This window comes from Anomaloglossus baeobatrachus, chromosome 8 (genome assembly GCF_048569485.1).
Source record: "Anomaloglossus baeobatrachus isolate aAnoBae1 chromosome 8, aAnoBae1.hap1, whole genome shotgun sequence".
NCBI classification, from domain to species: Eukaryota; Metazoa; Chordata; class Amphibia; order Anura; family Aromobatidae; genus Anomaloglossus; species Anomaloglossus baeobatrachus.
The window spans coordinates 216913918-216933581 of NC_134360.1; the positions used below are offsets into that span (position 1 = coordinate 216913918).

Sequence of the window (19664 nt, forward strand, 5' to 3'; positions counted from 1 at the left end):
CATACAGACGTGAGGCATCATACAGACACATCAGTTTTACCATATAGTGAACACGGTGAATAAAACAAATACAATGCAGCCATTGCTCTGCTTGCGGTATTTCTCCACACTTGGATTATTTCCCCGTTTTCTGGTACAATATGGGGCTGAATGAATGGCGCCATTCACAAGTACAACACGTCCCGCAAAAAACAAGCATCATATGGCGACTGTGAAGGAAAAATAAAAGGTTATGGCTGCTGGAAGGAAAAAACGGAAAATCTCTGGGGATGACGGGGTTAATGGCCGCCGCCTGTGACATTACTATAAATTTCCGGGGGTCACGGGGTTAATGGTCGCCGCCTGTTCCATCACTGTTTCTTTTATACTATGGGCACCGAAAATTTACAGCTAGCAAAAAACATGGCCGCAGCGGCCTCATCGCTTTCTGTCACGTGTGTCCTACGTCAGCTGGTCACGTGCCTGCGGAGGTGGATCTCGCACTTATTGACGTACCATGGGCGTAGAGCTCCAGAACGAAGTGGGAGGGGAGACCGGAGGTCACGTGCTCCAGAGTCAGGTGATTGGTGGGAGGTGGTCAGCTGATTTGCCTGGTCCGGTTCAGTGTCACGTCCCGCGGCTGTACGGAGCCTCGTCCTCACCTCGCCATGAACGGGCACGTGCTGCTGTACTCCGGGGTCACCGTGGCCTTCTGGGCGACTCTGCTGCTCGTAGGTAAGAGGCTGATCCTGTCTCGTGCGCGGCCGGCCCGTGCCCCCCGTCCTGTCCCGTGCGCGCGGCCGGCCCGTGCCCCCCGTCCTGTCCCGTGCGCGCGGCCGGCCCGTGCCCCCCGTCCTGTCCCGTGCGCGCGGCCGGCCCGTGCCCCCCGTCCCGTCCTCCCCGTCCTGTCCTGTGCGCGCGGCCGGCTCGTGCCCCCCGTCCCGTCCTGTCCTGTCCTGTCCTGTTCTAAGCTGCAGCTACCTAAGGAATACCCAGTCCCAATTATAATGGGGTGTGAACACTTATGCAACGACCTTTTTATGTTATTTTCATTCTCTGAATACAGATTTTGGGAGACAGGGGTTAAAAAAGGACATGATTTTTCTTGGTAGGATTTTCCATGAATAATAGCTGGTGTTCTATGTGGGGCGTGTAGACTTTCACATAGTGTGTGATTATATATGGACTTCCTCAGCTGCTATTTTCCAGGCTGTGTCTCGTGCTCCGTCCTCAGTGGTTCCTCTTTTTCCCTTTTGATGTGGGGATGGCCGGGAGCTGGGACCAGTAAGGACTGGAGGCCGCCTCATTATCATCTGTGTTTGGGGTAAACACCCCCCCCGGGGAGCGGCGGTTCTGCCCGGATAGAGGAGACCTGACAGAAGGATCCCGCTCCCATAGTGACCGCCGCCATATTGGTCGTCACTCAGATTCTGGGAAGTTGAAAACAAAAGTCGCCTTCTTCATGGAGCTTTTGGGGCTGAAGCGCAAGATGATTGAGTAATGTACAAGCCTTACCACACTTCCTCCCCGCACGACTGCGGCAGTATCTGCAGGATGCCAGCCCACCCAGCCATGGTCAGATCAAAATGTTATACTCCAGAGCTGCACTCACTATTCTGCTGGAGCAGTCACTGTGTACATACATTACTAATCCTGTGTAACCTTCTGTATTCTACTCCAGAGCTGCAGTCACTGTGTACATACATTACTGATCCTGAGTTAGCTCCTGTATTATACTCCAGAGCTGCACTCAATATTCTGCTGATGCAGTCACTGTGTACATACATTACTGAATTACATCCTGTATTATACTCCAGAGCTGCACTCACTTTCTGCTGGAGCAGTCAGTGTACATACTTTACTGATCCTGCGTTTCTTCCTCAATTATGCGCCAGAGCTGCACTCACTATTCTGCTGATGCAGTCACTGTGTACATACATTACATTACTGATCCTGAGTTACCTCCTGTATTATACTCCAGAGCTGCACTCGCTGTTCTGCTGGTGTTTTTGGTTGGGATATGTGGCTGCACTGACTCCGTGTCTTCTTGTCTTGCAGGTACCTGTTACACGATATTTGATCTTGGATTCCGCTTCGATGTCGCCTGGTGAGTGATGAGTCCGGGGTGCGGAGTTATGGGGGGGGGCTCTGAGCGCTGCTCCCTGCTTGTGCTTCTGCTTTGTTTGCTTTTGTACGTTGTTTTTTCTGCTGTCCCAATACTAATCTTTATTTCTAAAGTGTCAACACATTCCGCAGTGCTGTAGAATTCAGAGATATATATATATATGCAGATAAACAGGGCGTGGAGTGGGTCATCCAAATCCCCGACTCCTCAGTCTCCCTCATACTGGACTCGTGTTTGTGATACATTTCCTGCAGTACATTGGTGACATCAGACATGTAATCGCTATTATGATGCATTAATTGCGCTGTTTACATAGATCATAAAATATATTTATTGGATACAAATTTGGGACAAAAAAAACTAATAAATTGTAAATCTGCGACACTCTGTGCAGGAAATGGGGAAAAGTACCGAAGAACATTTGTGCCGTCTGTGAATTTTTTGTGAGTAGAGATGGGCAGACTCTCAGATAACCGGGACCGGAGGAAAAAAAAATCAGGATCCGGTCCCCATATAAGTCTATAGGGACCAGAATCTGGAGATTAAAAAGGTTGATAAAAGGGGGTGGGGGATAGGAGCGCGCGGTGTACTCACCGAGGATCCGTCACTGCTTCCAGGTCACACATTGCCTTCTGGAGCCAACAATTAACCCTCATTGAATATTCACTGCTTTGCCCGCCCACCAGCACGTGTAATTGGTTGCAGTCAGACGCGCTGCCACTCTGAGTGTTAGCTGACTGCAACCAATCACAGGTACCAGGACAGCCGGTGGGCTGGGAAAGCAGTGCAACTGTCTATGGGTGAGTATTGTAGTATAAAAATAAATTAATAAATAAAACAATCAGCGCAGGGTCCCCCGTATTCTGGTACCCGGCACAGATGAAGCCTGTGGCTGTAGGCCCCCGGCACAGATGAAGCCTGTGGCTGTAGGCCCCCGGCACAGATGAAGCCTGTGGCTGTAGGCCCCCGGCACAGATGAAGCCTGTGGCTGTAGGCCCCCGGCACAGATGAAGCCTGTGGCTGTAGGCCCCCGGCACAGATGAAGCCTGTGGCTGTAGGCCCCCGGCACAGATGAAGCCTGTGGCTGTAGGCCCCCGGCACAGATGAAGCCTGTGGCTGTAGGCCCCCGGCACAGATGAAGCCTGTGGCTGTAGGCCCCCGGCACAGATGAAGCCTGTGGCTGTAGGCCCCCGGCACAGATGAAGCCTGTGGCTGTAGGCCCCCGGCACAGATGAAGCCTGTGGCTGTAGGCCCCCGGCACAGATGAAGCCTGTGGCTGTAGGCCCCCGGCACAGATGAAGCCTGTGGCTGTAGGCCCCCGGCACAGATGAAGCCTGTGGCTGTAGGCCCCCGGCACAGATGAAGCCTGTGGCTGTAGGCCCCCGGCACAGATGAAGCCTGTGGCTGTAGGCCCCCGGCACAGATGAAGCCTGTGGCTGTAGGCCCCCGGCACAGATGAAGCCTGTGGCTGTAGGCCCCCGGCACAGATGAAGCCTGTGGCTGTAGGCCCCCGGCACAGATGAAGCCTGTGGCTGTAGGCCCCCGGCACAGATGAAGCCTGTGGCTGTAGGCCCCCGGCACAGATGAAGCCTGTGGCTGTAGGCCCCCGGCACAGATGAAGCCTGTGGCTGTAGGCCCCCGGCACAGATGAAGCCTGTGGCTGTAGGCCCCCGGCACAGATGAAGCCTGTGGCTGTAGGCCCCCGGCACAGATGAAGCCTGTGGCTGTAGGCCCCCGGCACAGATGAAGCCTGTGGCTGTAGGCCCCCGGCACAGATGAAGCCTGTGGCTGTAGGCCCCCGGCACAGATGAAGCCTGTGGCTGTAGGCCCCCGGCACAGATGAAGCCTGTGGCTGTAGGCCCCCGGCACAGATGAAGCCTGTGGCTGTAGGCCCCCGGCACAGATGAAGCCTGTGGCTGTAGGCCCCCGGCACAGATGAAGCCTGTGGCTGTAGGCCCCCGGCACAGATGAAGCCTGTGGCTGTAGGCCCCCGGCACAGATGAAGCCTGTGGCTGTAGGCCCCCGGCACAGATGAAGCCTGTGGCTGTAGGCCCCCGGCACAGATGAAGCCTGTGGCTGTAGGCCCCCGGCACAGATGAAGCCTGTGGCTGTAGGCCCCCGGCACAGATGAAGCCTGTGGCTGTAGGCCCCCGGCACAGATGAAGCCTGTGGCTGTAGGCCCCCGGCACAGATGAAGCCTGTGGCTGTAGGCCCCCGGCACAGATGAAGCCTGTGGCTGTAGGCCCCCGGCACAGATGAAGCCTGTGGCTGTAGGCCCCCGGCACAGATGAAGCCTGTGGCTGTAGGCCCCCGGCACAGATGAAGCCTGTGGCTGTAGGCCCCCGGCACAGATGAAGCCTGTGGCTGTAGGCCCCCACTGTTGGGCTTCATCTTTGCTGTATATCAAAATAAGGCCGGAGTCACACTTGCAAGGGACTCGTACGAGTCTTGCATCGCACCTGGCACGGCCTGATGCTCTCCAGACACGAGCGTACAGCTGCAAAGAAATACATTCCGGCGACCCGCACCTGTCAGGGGAGAGTGCGGCTATGCCAGGTGATGCGATGCGAGACTCTTGTGAGTCCCTCACAAGTGTGACTGTGGCCTATGAGGAACCGCATGCTGCTTTTTTTTTTTTTTTTATTTTTAATTAAATAATTTAAAAAAAACTACGTGCAGTCCTCCCCAATTTTGATACCCAGCCAAGATAAAGCCCAACAGCTGGGGGTTGATATTCTCAGACTGGGGAGGTCCATGTTTATTGGACCGTCCCCCACCTAAAAATAGCAGCCTGCAGCTGCCTTGAAGTTGTTGCATCAATTAGATGCGACAAGCTCGGCACTTTACCCAGCTCTTCCAAATTGCCCTGGTGTGGTGGCAATCTGGGTAATAAGGAGTTTATGGCAGCCCACAGCAGACACTAAGTCCTAGGTTAGTGAAAGCAGGCGTCTGAGACATCCCCATTACTAGTCTGTAAGTGAACGTAAATAAACACAAACACCAAAAAAATCCTTTTATTTGCAATAAAAGACAAAAAACACACACTACTTTATTAACCTCCCCAAACACCATTGCAGGTCCGATGTAATCCACACGAGGTCCCAAGGTGATTCAGCTCTGCTAGATCTAAACCTCACAGCATGCATTCATGGAACATGACTGCTTGCTGTGAGGCCCAGAGAATGAATGAACCGCAGCGATCAGCGGTGATATCACTCAGGTTAAATGGGATCATAGCTAGAGCCCTCCACCTGTGACCGCAGGTAACCTGACCTGAGAGGACCTCTGATGACCTCATTAAACTCCGTGAACTCACCTGCATCTCCTGGCAGAAAAAACAGCAGTTGTTTTGCCAAGAGATGCAGACTCGGTGCTGAAATTTTTACACCATATTTTTGCACCCATTCTACACCTCCTGGCAAAAAAATCGTTTCTCTACCGCATCATACCTCGTGCTTTTGATGCATTTTTTTTGCCAGGAGGCACCCAAGTACCTTTTTGAAACCGTGCAAATCCAGACTTTTACAGTCCAGGTCTGCACATCACTATTTGTGAGAAATGGTATCACTTCCATCAGTCGCCTTCTTCATGGAGCTTTTGGGGCTGAAGCGCAAGATGATTGAGTAATGTACAAGCCTTACCACACTTCCTCCCCGCACGACTGCGGCAGTATCTGCAGGATGCCAGCCCACCCAGCCATGGTCAGATCAAAATGTTATACTCCAGAGCTGCATTCACTATTCTGCTGGAGCAGTCACTGTGTACATACATTACTAATCCTGTGTAACCTTCTGTATTCTACTCCAGAGCTGCAGTCACTGTGTACATACATTACATTACTGATCCTGAGTTAGCTCCTGTATTATACTCCAGAGCTGCACTCACTATTCTGCTGGAGCAGTCACTGTGTACATACATTACTGATCCTGAGTTTCATCCTGTACTATACTCCAGAGCTGCACTCAATATTCTGCTGATGCAGTCACTGTGTACATGCATTACTGAATTACATCCTGTATTATACTCCAGAGCTGCACTCACTTTCTGCTGGAGCAGTCAGTGTACATACTTTACTGATCCTGCGTTTCTTCCTCAATTATGTATACGGCACATATCCCGACCTCTCCTTCCCTGTGTTTGCAATGTCAGCTCCTCGCTGTTTACACACAACAGACGGCTGGTGTTTCCCAGCACCGGCCGCATCCTGTGTGTTCGGTGTGGGCTGTGATGTGGCCTCTTGCCGGCTCCACTGCTGGGGACAGGTCTGTGCAGGACTCAATGTGTCCTTCAGGTGTAAAGCGGCAGGTGACTCTGCCCCAGGTGGATGGGGGTTGGCTGCGATGTCTGCCTGCGTCCTCTATCCCTTTTATGCTGTGCTCGCTATCTGATCAGAATCATCGGCGACCTTTACATCCACCATGAAGCAATAGTCCAAACAGAACGTGGTGGCCCATCATGGCCCATCTCTCTGCAATTTATATGGAGAAGCTATTTTCAAGAAAGCTGGACTTGCGGTAAAAGAAGGAATCAAAATTGCTGAACATCAAGAATCTTAAATACGCAGATGATACAACCTTGATAGCAACAAGCGTAGATGGAATGAAGGACTTATTACAGAGGGTCAAGATGGAAGCTCAAACATGGTGTACAACACAACGAAGACAAAGGTATGGACTACTACCAGGTACGACCGGGACACATCTGAGATGGACGGCGACAAATAGCAAGTTGTAACGTACTTCAAGCTCCTCAGATCAATGAATGCTCAAGTTGCAGCAAGGACACCGAAAGTCAGTAGGAGAATAGCTATGGGCAAATCGGCAATGAAGTCACTGGACAAGGTCCTCAAATCCAGGAACATTTCACTGGTGACGAAGGCACAGCTCATACGTAGTCTGATATTTTCTATAGTCATATGGATGTGAAACAAGGACGATAAAGGATCAAGACCGGAAAAGAATCATCGCCTCCGAAATGTGGTGCTGGAGAAGGATGTCACCAATACCATGGATGGCAAGAAGAACAAACAAATCAATTTTGGGACTAATCAAGCCAAACATGCTTCTGGAAGCAAAGATCATCACGCTACGACTCGTCTACACATCATACAAAGAGCGATCACTGGAGAAGGACATCATGGTTGGAAGAATAAAAAAAAAAAACAAGGCGAAGAGGAAGACTAGCAACCCGATGGCTGGATACAATCAAGAAAACTGCAGAGAAGACCCTGGTAGATCTATCTGGACTTTCACAAGATCGATGTCCCACAGAGCGTCCATTCACCTAGTCACCATGGCTCCAGATCAAGCTGAAGGCCGTTTTTAAGAAGGAAAAAAAAATAAACAAAAACAAGTCCCCCCTAGTGGTGGTAATTGTAGACCCCCTCAAGTGTGTGCAGAGGGCACAGCGCTGACACCCACCCCATTGTGCATTGTCACTGTGGCTCATCATGCTGTGCTAGGTTACTTCTGGATAACAACCCTGTATGTGCTCCCCGCCACTGGGCGCCTGCCATCTGGACTTATTTGATGACTGATCTATCTCATCCTTCTCTTAGGTTCCTCACGGAGACGTCCCCGTACATGTGGGCCAATCTGGGCATCGGACTGGCCATCTCACTGTCTGTGGTGGGTGCTGCGTGGTGAGTGATCGTGCTGTACTTGGTGTCAGTGGAGGAGTTTGGGTAAAAACATCATAGGAGTCTTCTTTGGGTCAGAAGTGTCCGGCTCTTCTACAACGTAGAGCTAATATGAAGGAGCCGCCTGGGAATAACTTGTAAGGAGGGCAGTGGGATGAAAACAGTCACGCAGGAGGGAGGCGCGGTGTCAGGCTGCACCCGGCCTGCAACACATCACCGGCTTCTGGGACCCCCTCATGACTGTCAACATGTTCTCCTCTGTTGTCTTAGGGGCATCTACATCACCGGCTCCAGTATCCTGGGTGGGGGGGTGAAAGCCCCTCGGATTAAAACTAAGAACTTGGTCAGGTAAGGTGACTCCTAATATTGTTGCCGCCCCTGTAGCCCAGAGATTTCTGTTGCTTTATCTCTGCTTTCTTCTTCTAGTATCATTTTCTGTGAAGCGGTGGCAATCTATGGCATCATTATGGCGATTGTGATCAGCAACATGGTGGAGGTAAGAGCAGAGTCTGCCGCAACAGAGCCGCGTGCGTGTATCTTGCATGGGGGGGCTGCCACCTGCAGAGTATAGGGGGGGGGGCGCGGCTGTCGCTGTCTGCAGGGGTTGTTCAGATCCATTAATTTTGGGTGCTCGTGGAGTTCAGGCTTAGTGGCTGTAGAGGTTGCGGATTGCCAGTAGAGGGCACGGCTTCTAAGTATGGAGGATGACGGTGGCGGCATCTTTTGTGTTTCAGCAATTCAAGGCGACTACTCCAGAGACCATTGGGAACAAGAACTACCACGCAGGTCAGTGCAGGCAAAGACCCCCCCCCCCCCCCCCCCTTCCTTCCTCTGTGCCCTGCACAAGTCTTGCTCAAGGATCTGAGGACACCTGATTGTCGGGCCCCCGCCCTTCTACATCACTGGGGGCAGCACTCTTGTGTAGAGGAGATGGTCCTATAAACTCCCCTCCTTTGCCCTCTCCTTTCCTCTCTCTTCTCTCCTCTGCCCTCTCCTTTCCTCTCTCTTCTCTCCTCTGCCCTCTCCTTTCCTCTCTCTTCTCTCCTCTGCCCTCTCCTTTCCTCTCTCTTCTCTCCTCTGCCCTCTCCTTTCCTCTCTCTTCTCTCCTCTGCCCTCTCCTTTTCATCTAACTTCTCTCCTCTGCCCTCTCCTTTTCTTTCCTCTCTTCTCTCCTCTGCCCTCTCCTTTTCTTTCCTCTCTTCTCTCCTCTGCCCTCTCCTTTTCCTCTCTCTTCTCTCCTCTGCCCTCTCCTTTTCCTCTCTCTTCTCTCCTCTGCCCTCTCCTTTTCCTCTCTCCTCTCCTCTCCTCTGCCCTCTCCTTTTCCTCTCTCCTCTCCTCTCCTCTGCCCTCTCCTTTTCCTCTCTCCTCTCCTCTCCTCTGCCCTCTCCTTTTCCTCTCTCCTCTCCTCTCCTCTGCCCTCTCCTTTTCCTCTCTCCTCTGCCCTCTCCTTTCTTTTCCTCTCTCCTCTCCTCTGCCCTCTCCTTTTCATCTCTCTTCTCTCTTCTCTCCTCTGCCCGACCCACCATCTCTGGGGCAGCATTGTGCAGGATGAGATGAAGTCCTATGATGACCGTGGAGATTTCGCTGTTGGTCACTCACACCCGGTTGTGACGTTGCAGGGTTCTCGATGTTCGGTGCCGGCCTGACCGTGGGCTTCTCTAACCTGTTCTGTGGGATCTGTGTGGGGATCGTGGGCAGCGGTGCGGCGCTTGCTGATGCGCAGAATCCCAGCCTCTTTGTGAAGATTTTGATTGTGGAGATCTTTGGCAGTGCCATTGGGCTTTTCGGGGTGATCGTCGCCATCCTGCAGGTTTGTCGCCTTCGTCTTTTCTCTGGTTGACGCTGCGGATCCTCTGACGCGTTCTTCTACTAAATTTCTTTTCCTGATTGTGATTTCCAGACGTCCAAGGTAAAGATGGGAGACTGAGGCTCAGCGTGGCCTCCGCCGATGGTTCTTCCTCCTCTGGAGAGAGGGCACAGACTCTGTATTCCGTGGCTCGTGGCCGCCGCTCCTCTTCTGCCGCCTCCACACGTGCCGTACCTTGGTGTATATAATTTTATTCTATTTTAGGTTCCGTGATGATAAATTTATAGATTTGTTTGTGGAGATTTATTTAATGAAATTGTTCTTTTCTGTACGAGAGGCAGCGGAGAAGTGGCGCCTCCTCCCTGAGTATTCCCCTCAGTCCTGTGATTGTTGTGTGTGACCCCCCCCCTGACCCGCACTCAGAACATTGGAGACCACCAGCTGCTGTAGAGCTTTATAGGCCAGCCAATACTCCCTGGGAAGAAGTCTGCAAATGGCGGCCTCTACCCCCTGCTGGAGGCCGCCACACTGCAAGTCACCTCCAAATGTGAAGGACAATAACCCCCATCCTCCAGAGCCACCTCGTGCTGCTCGTATCCCTGGTCATCGGACACGTCTTGTAGGATCAGACACTGATGCATTGGCTTTTTTCCTCCACAAGGTGGCACTAGAGTGGCGGTATTCCCCTAGCTGGCCCATCTGCACGCGCTATTACTTTCTGTCTTCATCCCCCTGATATTAAATATTCAGTGATTTCTCTGTACATTGTGCACTGTATAAATCTGCAGAAAGGATACAAAACCTGCTGCCTACACATCACCCTGTACCTGCTGTTTGTGTCCGCTATATGAAAGAATCACGGGTAAGGGGCTCTTTAGACTGACAGCTGGTGGGGTTGGGCAGCGGGGGCCGCCCTTGAGCCTGGTGTCTGCCTGGGTCGGGCAGCGGGGGCCGCCCTCGAGCCTGGTGTTGGCCCGGGTCGGGCAGCGGGGGCCGCCCTCGAGCTTGGGGTCGGGCAGCGGGGGCCGCCCTCGAGCCTGGTGTTGGCCTGGGGTCGGGCAGCGGGGGCCGCTGCTCGAGCCTGGGGTCGGGCAGAACCGGGTCGAGGTCTGCCATACAAAAGGTAGAGTCGGGCTTCTTGTTGTTATCTGTGGGTTTCCAGATGGATTCAGATAAGGTCCATGCTGTTCTGGAGTGCGATCCTCCTGAACATCTGAATGCTCTACAACGCTTTTCTGGGGTTTGCCAATTCGTACAGTAAGTTCATCAGGAACTTCTCATCAAGTGTCAAAACCCTCACGAATATGACTGAGAAAAGAACAGACTTTTCTAAATGGTCCCACCTCACCCGCCTGGCATTTTCTTCCTTTATGAGATATTTTTTTGCGACAGCACCTGTGCTCGTCCAACCCGATGTCCCAAAACCATTTGTTGTGGAAGTTGATGTGTGAGGTGGGGGTTGGGGCAGTGTTGTCTCAGGGGCAGTCTCCTAGTAAGTGGCATCTATGCGCCTTTTTCTAAAAAAGTTGTCGGCTGCCGAAAAGAAGTAAGATATTGGCAATAGGGAACTGTTGGCCATTAAACTGGCATTTGAGGAATGGTGTCGTTTCTTGGGAGGGCAGTTCATCCTGTCGCTGTCATTACTGATGACAAGAATCTGCTGTACCTCGAGTCGGCTAAGTGTCTTAACACTGGACAAGCTAGGGGGTTCTTGTTTTTTTTACCAGCTTTAACTCTGAGGTTACCTATTGTCCTGGGGTGAAAAATGTCAGAGTTGACGCTTTGTCCCGGAGTTTTTCTGTTGAGGTAGTTTGGATAATTCCACTCCTATTTTACAGGAGGGGGGCGGGGGGGGGGGGGTGGTTGTCTCTACTATATGGCCAGAGCTCGGAGGGGGAGGCGCTGTAAGCTCAGTGGACGCCCCTGCTTCTTGCCCCACAGGGAATTTTATTTGTTCCCTACAGTTGCACCTCCAAAATTTTAAAGGAGCATCATAACCCGGCCCCAGCAGGACACCCAGGTAATAAAGCGACATTTAACCTCATTTCTTGTTGTTTTTGGTGTTCTAGGTTGCATAAGGATGGTAGTGGAGTTTCTCTCCCCATAATGTCTGTGTTTTCGAAGACCCCACATGCTCGTCCGTCCAGGTCTCTCCTTCCTGTGACTGTACCTAACTGTGGACTCCTGTATCAATGTACTTTATTACTGACCATCCTTCGTTCACGGAGAAAACGGGATCTTAGTGGTGGTGGATAGGTTCAGTAAGATGGCGCACTTCATTGCTCTACCCGCTCTCTCCAATTCTAAAACATTAACTCATGTTTTTGTGTCTGAGATTGTGAACCTTCATGGGGTTCCCACCGCTCTGGTGTTAGATCGGGGAACCCAATTTGTCTCTAAATTTTGGAGGGTGTTTTGTTCTCATCTGGGGGTACATCTGTCTCTTTCCTCAGAGTTCCATCCCTAATCCAATGGGCAGACAGAACGCTTAAATCAGCGTTGAGACCTACCTAAGATATTTTTTTTGTCAGATAACCAGGAAACTTGCTCGTCTTACCGACCCCTGGCTGAATTTGAGTTAAATAATCGTTGCAATGAATCTAAGGGTAAGTCACGCTTTTTTGGTGCCGATGGGTTCCACCCGTAGTTCTGTCCATTCAGTGGGGAGGGGTCTTCAGAGGTTTCTGGAGAGGAATGATTTTCCTTGTCATCTATTTGGCATGGAGTACTGAACAGCCAGAGGGTTATGGGGATAGGTACAAACACATGGCTGATAAGAGACTGTCATCAGGTCCGGACCTGTGTGTGAAGGATTACATATGGTTGTCCACTAGGAAAATAAAGTTGAAGGTTTTAATTTGGACACTGGGTCTGAGGTTAATCGGTCCATATAAATATTAATCCTGTGATCTTTTGGCTTCAGCTACTTCCAACACTTAAGATACATAATGTTTTTCAGAGGTCCTTACTCACAAAATTTGTTGCGTCTTTGGAGCAGATACCATTACCGCTACCTCCAATTATTGTTTATGGCAATCTTGAGTTTCAGGTGCCAAAAATTTGTGGATTTTCGCCTTGTTTCACAGTAAACTCCAAAATTTGGTACACTGAAGGGGTTATGGCCCAGAGGCAAGGATTTGGGTACCTGCATCACAAGTAAACGCCAGTACATTGTAGCTTTCATTCCATGCGTCTCATCTGGGTAAACCCAGTCCTGAGGGGCTAGAGGCGGTAGAAGAGAGGGTACTGTCATGGGTGTGTCCCGCTCAGGAGAGCCCTCTTGCGAGTCTAGGACCAGAAGGTCACAACGCCTTATGCTGAGGACTGCAACTTGTAGTTAAATATACTGCTTTGGTTTTGGTGTGGTAGGGGGTTAAGGACTGCTTCCTGTCTGGTTATCCTATATCTCCGGTGCACATACTTGTGCTCTTTCCCCTTTACTATAAAAGGCCACGTCTTCCCATCTTGTCTTCGGCAGCACCATGACGGTGATAGTATCTCATTCTTAAGTCCACTTTGGAAGGAGCCAGTCTCTGGAAGAAGCTGAGGTGTTGTGACATTTGCTGCCGTGGTGCTTGGCTACGTCAGTCTTTCAATTATAGTTTTTCTTTGATAGCTCCACTCCTGGTTTTGGCATCCAAACACTGATGCAAAATACTGAAGTGTGATCGAGGCATTATTGCGTCTATTTTTCCCTCTGTCTGTCTCCCTTGACTTTTATTGTAGTATTCTGGTGGAGAGACTAGTGCTCTCGCCGGCCTTCTCACTAGCGTGAGTTTAGGGCAAACCAGGGCCTAGGAACGTGATCAGCGACGAGGAGAAGGACTCTTATAAGGATGTTAGGGAATGCAGGAATCTGTCTCGGGGGAGAGCTGGAGTTGATCTCCCTACCTCCAGGGCCCACCATTGTATCATGTTCTTGGTGTACTCTGTGTGGTGGCAGCTCGCTGGGGGTTTCTCTTGTACTTGGGGGGAGCCCCACCACTCACTGCATGGCACAATGCTTAGATAATGTCTGGAGGTTATATAAGTACTGGAGCGTTATAAGAGGGGCTGATATTAGTCACATAGGTAATGTCTGGAGGTTACGTATGTAACTGATATCAGCCCATCTTATATAATGCTCCAGTGCTGATCTGTCCTCCAGACATTACATATGTGACTGATATTCGCCCCTCTTAGGGTATGTGCGCACTAGGCGTTTTTTTCACGCTGCATTTTTCTGTGCGTTTTTGTCTCAAAAAAATGCACCCGCGGCTAAAAAAACGCGGCAAAAACACATGCTGCGTTTTTTGCTGCGTTTTTGCTTACTGCGTTTTTAATCGGTGCACAATGCCATTAAAGATTGTTGATGAAAAGAAAAAAAAGGTCTGATGTCATTTCCTTCTTCAAAATGTTCATTGTATGCAGGAGAGCAGACAGCTGCAGAACTAGTGTATGCAGGAGAGCAGACAGCAGCTGCAGAACTACAAAGCACAGCATCCTCCATCCAGGACTGTATGCAGTTTTTTGCCCAAAAAAAAAAAATGACATGGGCTTCGCCATATTTTTGTATGCTAGCCGGGTACAGCAGGCAGGTATGGGCTGCCCCCAACTCCAGCTACCTATTTGTACCCGGCTGGGAACCAAAAATATAGAGAAGCCCTTTTTTTTTTAATTATTTCATGAATTTCATGAAATAATTAAAAAAAAAAAAAATAATGACGTGGGCTTCGCCTAATTTTTGAGTCCAGCCGGGTACAACTAGGCAGCTGAGGATTGGAATCCACAGTGCAGGGTGCCCAAGATTTCTGGGCACCCCCACTGCGAATTGCAGTCCGCAGCCACCCCAGAAAATGGCGCTTTCATAGAAGCGCCATCTTCTGGCGCTGTATCCAACTCTTCCAGCTGCCCTGATGCCGGGTGGCTAGCTAGGTAATAATGTAGTTAGGGCTAGCTGTATATTATCAGCTGGCCCTAAGCCCGAAATTCATGGTGTCACGCCAATATTCGACATGGCCACCATGAATTTCTAGTAATGATAAAAAAAAAACAAAAAACACACAGAAAAATATTTTTATTAGAAATAAAACACAACACAATTAGTGACTCCATCTTTATTGAAATAAAGAATCCCCCTCCGCAGTAATCCTGGGTCAGGGTCCTGCGCCGTCCAATCCGGATCCAATATCATCTGATCGGTTTGCTGGAAGGCAAAGCGATCAGATGATGTGTCAGGATCAAGTGCCTGAATCACATCACACATCAGCTGATTGTATAAAAGCCGGTTATACAATCAGCTGATGCATCAGTAGAAAAAAAAAATAATAATACTTATGTCCTGTGCTGATCACCGGCAGCTCCTGGAGCGATCGATTGGACAGGAGTCTGATCCCGTCCGATCGCTGCAGGAGCTGCCGGTAATCAGCTGATGAAGTCCCCTGACGGCAGGATCAGCTGATAGCCGGCCGGGCGCGAAAAAGCCGGCGAGACTACGATCAGCTGATGCGTCAGGTGACTGCATCAGGTGATCCACCGCCAGGTCCTGCAAGCAAGGTCCTGCCCCGGGGAGACTGCACACAGGCAGAGCGGCGGTACCGGGAGGAGATGGGAGCGGGCATGGCACCGGGACCCTGCAGAGAGGTGAGTATATATGACATTTTTTTTTTCTACTGTTCACTTTGGTTTTCGCCGCTGCCTCCACCTCCCGCCCAGACATGGCGCTGCACGGAGCTGACATGGTACCGGGCGGGAGGTGGACGCCTCGGTGACGGTACCGGGAGGATTCATGCTTCTATGTTTACCAACAGAAGGAATCCTCTTCCTGTACACGTCACTTTACTGCCCACCCATTGCGTTTATAGCTGCGTTTTTAGTCATAGAAACGCGGCTATATGCGTTTTTCATTGTGTTGTTGAACATTCATTGAACTCAATGGGTGAAAAACGCAGTGAAAAACGCAGAAATAATTGACATGCTGCATTTTTGTGGTCACCACAAAAACGCAGCTACAAAAAAACGCTGTGTGCGGACAGCACTTATGAAAACCCATTGACATTGCTGGGGAAGCAATGTCACTGCGTTTTCAGCACAAAAACGCGGTAAAAAACGCCGCTAAAAGCGCGGCAAAAACGCCTAGTGCGCACAAGGCCTTATAACGCTCCAGCACTGATATATTCTCTATTTTAGGCAGAGTTGGGCCATTACTATAGGAAACTAGAAAATGTAGTTTTAATGAAGCGATTCCCTGAAATTGTTCCTTTCCAATCTGCGCTGTTTCCCGGAGGCCGAGCATTAATATCCGGATATTATTTGTCTAATTGGAAAAAGCTCAGAGCCGTACTCTCTGCTGGGAATTCTCTTCTTCTAGGAGAGAGAAATGGTCTAGAACTTAAGCAGCGACTCTTCTACAGGGCAGTACAAAAGATGTCCTATTAGGGGAAGTGTCAATTCTAAGAGAACCACAAGCGATCAAGCAGAGTGATGTGATCAGGTGCAGAGAGGCGATCAGGCAGAGCGATGCGAGGAGCTGGCAGGCTGCGATCAGGCAGAGCGATGCTATCAGCCGGCAGGCTTCGATCAGACAGAGCTCCACCCATTACTGAAGATACATACTGTCTGCACTGTGGATGTGTAGCAATATAATACCGCCAAATGGTGCTGAAAAGCTGCCATTCCATGCTCACATAACTCCATCATACAGTGCTGTTGTAACACCATCATGCAGAGCTTCTATAATGTCACCATATGGACTGTGGACCATACAGTGACTACAACTCTCAGCAAGACAGAAGCAGGCAGAAACCATAGACTTCTACGGCGCAAGAAAAAAAACTGTGCCATGTTGTATCCCGGTATTATATGACTATAAGGAAAGACTCCGCCGGCGACATTATTCAGGCTGCTGTGTGGATTAATAGTCAATGTCCTGACGTCACCTGCGGAGCCACAGATGTTAAGGTGCCAGAACTTGGGAACCAGCACAGGCACAATGAGACATTTCCCCAACCAGTAAAATCGCTGAACACCCCCAACACCGGTCACCAGTGAAACTACAACCACCACTAAAGGAATCGCTGAACACCTTCACCGAGCACAGGCAAAACTGCAAGCGCCACTAAAGGAATCACTGAACACTACCTTTGCTGAGCATAGGCGAAACGTAGGCCCCCCCACCAAAGGAATCACTGACCACCTTCACCGAGCACAAGTGAAAGGGAGACCCCTCAAAAGATATTACTGAACACCCTCTTCACCGAGCACAGGTGAATTAGATCCCCCGACCATAAGAATCACTGAACACCTCCTTTACCAAGGACAGGCAAAACTAAGACCACCCACCAAAGGATTCACTGAACACCTTTTCTAGCAAAGGAGAAACTAAGATCTCCCACCATAGGAATCACTGGACACTGCCTTCACCGAGCACAGGGGAAACTGAGACCCCCTCCAAAGGAAACACAGAACCCCTAGTTCATCGAGCACAGGCGAGACTTATATCAGACACAAAAGGATCACTGACCATCTTCACCGAGCATAGGCCAAATACATCCCCTGCCAATGGTATCGATGAACACCCCCCTTCACCGAATAAAGGTGAAACAAAGATCCCCGCACGAAAGGAATAACTGAACACCTTCACCTAGCACAGGCAAAACTGAGACCCCCACCAGAGGAATTACCGAACACCCCTTTCACGGAGCCAAGGCGAAACATATACCCCATCAAAGGATGCACTGCACACCACCTTCACCGAGGACAGCCAAAACACACACCTACCAAAAGAATCACTCAAAACCCCATTTACAGAACACAGGCGAAACAGATCCCTCACAAAAGGAATCGCTGTACACTCCCTTTACCAAGCACAGGAGAAACTAAGACTACCACCAAAGAAATCACTGAAAACCCCATTCACCAAGCAAAGGCGAAAATGAGATCCCTTACCAAAAGAATCATTGAACACCCTCCCCCCCCCCATACCACCACCACTACTGAAAACAGGCGAAACTGAGTTCCCCCACCAAACAAATCACTGAAGACTTAGGGATAGCTGAGAACCAGGGCTGGTAAGCTGTCCCTCAAGCTGCTATCCCTATTCTCAGGGATACTCCTAATGGTGTAGAGACCTGAGTCTCCTTCCTGTTCCTGATCAGTCCTGTTCTAATTGCCCTTCCCCCCCAGGGAAGAACATGACAGGAGTGTGATGAAACCCACAGATCAAGACAGACAAAAACTCTGTCCCACAGAACATACAATATGGGGAGATAAGGTATGCACACCAGTGACTATGTAAGGGGAATACATGAAATAGCAGAACCTGCTGTGTGAATACTGACTTGAAAAATCCAATAGCTATATGTAAGAGTGAAAATGTGAAAAATGGAATCTGCATTACTGCCATGAACATATGAATCAAGAGAAATTTAGCTACTGAATTGATCAATGCAATAGAGCCCCAACACTACGCCAAAGTATTTCTCTACGTTGGGGTCCCTAGCTTGTGTGTGTCCTCTCATGCAGTTAAAAAACTTACCGTGTATGGGAAGCTGAGACCCAGGCTATTTATGCGTATGATATGGATTGGCAATAGGTGTGGTTGGGGAGGGTTCACAAACGAAAAAATACTAACAAATAAGGAATAACGTTTGGAACACCATTCTAAGTCTGAACTGGGTGCAAAAACCTAAAAAAACATCACTATATGGAGATAAGGTATGCACACCAGTGACTATGTAAGGGGAATACTTTTTGTTAGTAGTTGTTCGTTTGTGAACCCTCCCCAACCACACCTATTGCCAATCCATATCATACGCATAAATAGCCTGGGTCTCAGCTTCCCATACACGGTAAGTTTTTTTAACTGCATGAGAGGACACACACAAGCTAGGGACCCCAACGTAGAGAAATACTTTGGCGTAGTGTTGGGGCTCTATTGCATTGATCAATTCAGTAGCTAAATTTCTCTTGATTCATATGTTCATGGCAGTAATGCAGATTCCATTTTTCACATTTTCACTCTTACATATAGCTATTGGATTTTTCAAGTCAGTATTCACACAGCAGGTTCTGCTATTTCATGTATTCCCCTTACATAGTCACTGGTGTGCATACCTTATCTCCCCATAGTGATGTTTTTTCTAGGTTTTTGCACCCAGTTCAGACTTAGAATGGTGTTCGTAAAGACCATAATAATTCAGGAGGAAAGAAAAGAGCAGGAAAGAAGCTACAAAACGGGTACACACCATAACTGCATCAAGAAAAAAAGTACAAGTAAAAACAACTGTCAGCAGAGAGTATGGGACACCAAACCTCACAGACCAACACAGAATAAACTATAGCTGACATGGGTAGAAAGATTCTACCAGCATAACTTGGAGGTGAGCAGATCTGATAGGCCTCCCCACAACATGTAATTCATGGAGCAAGGAGACCAGCAGAGATTAAAGGGGGCTTTACAAGCTACGATATCGTTAATGTTTTATCGTCGGGGTCACATCGTTAGTGACGCACATCCTGCGTCATTAACGATATCGCAGCGTGTGACACTTATGTGCGACCTAAAACGATTGCAAAAGCGGCCAAAATCGTTTGCCGCGGAGAGGTCGTCCTAAAACAAAAAATCGTTTACCTCTCATTAGCGATATTCCTCATTCCTGCGGCAACACATATCGCTGTGTGTGACACCGCAGGAGCGAGGAACATCTCCTTACCTGCCTCCACCGCCAATGCGGAAGGAAGGAGGTGGGCGGAATGTTACGTCCCGCTCATCTCCGCCCCTCCGCTTCTATTGGACGCCTACCGTGTGACGTCGCTGTGACGCCGCACGAACCGCTCCCATAGAAAGGAGGCGGAACGCCGGCCAGAGCGACGTCGCAGGGCAGGTAAGGCGTGTGACGGGGGAGCGCGATTTTGTGCGCGACGGGCAGCGATATGCCCGTGTCGCACAAACGATGGGGGCGGGTACGCACACTAGCGATATCGGAACCGATATCGCTACCGTGTAAAGCCCCCTTAACTCTTACTAGCCTGCCTATGAATCAGCACACAGCAGATGGATTCCTGAACCTGCTTGTGTTGATTCCAGACACTATCGGGCAGAGTGTCAGAATCTGAAATCTGAACAGAGTCCCACC

The 19664-nt window shown here is 49.9% G+C and overlaps 1 protein-coding gene across 1 annotated transcript; it reads left to right on the top strand.

Moving 5' to 3' along the window:
- Nucleotides 1–536: 536 nt before the first annotated feature.
- Nucleotides 537–10368, top strand: ATP6V0B (ATPase H+ transporting V0 subunit b). Its single transcript, XM_075320189.1, has 8 exons — nt 537–714; nt 2038–2086; nt 7662–7745; nt 8013–8090; nt 8169–8238; nt 8477–8528; nt 9362–9552; nt 9643–10368. The coding sequence occupies exons 1-8, from the start codon at nt 648–650 to the stop codon at nt 9667–9669; spliced, it is 618 nt and encodes a 205-aa protein (XP_075176304.1). The 5' UTR covers nt 537–647; the 3' UTR covers nt 9670–10368.
- The last annotated feature ends 9296 nt before the right edge of the window (nt 10369–19664 follow it).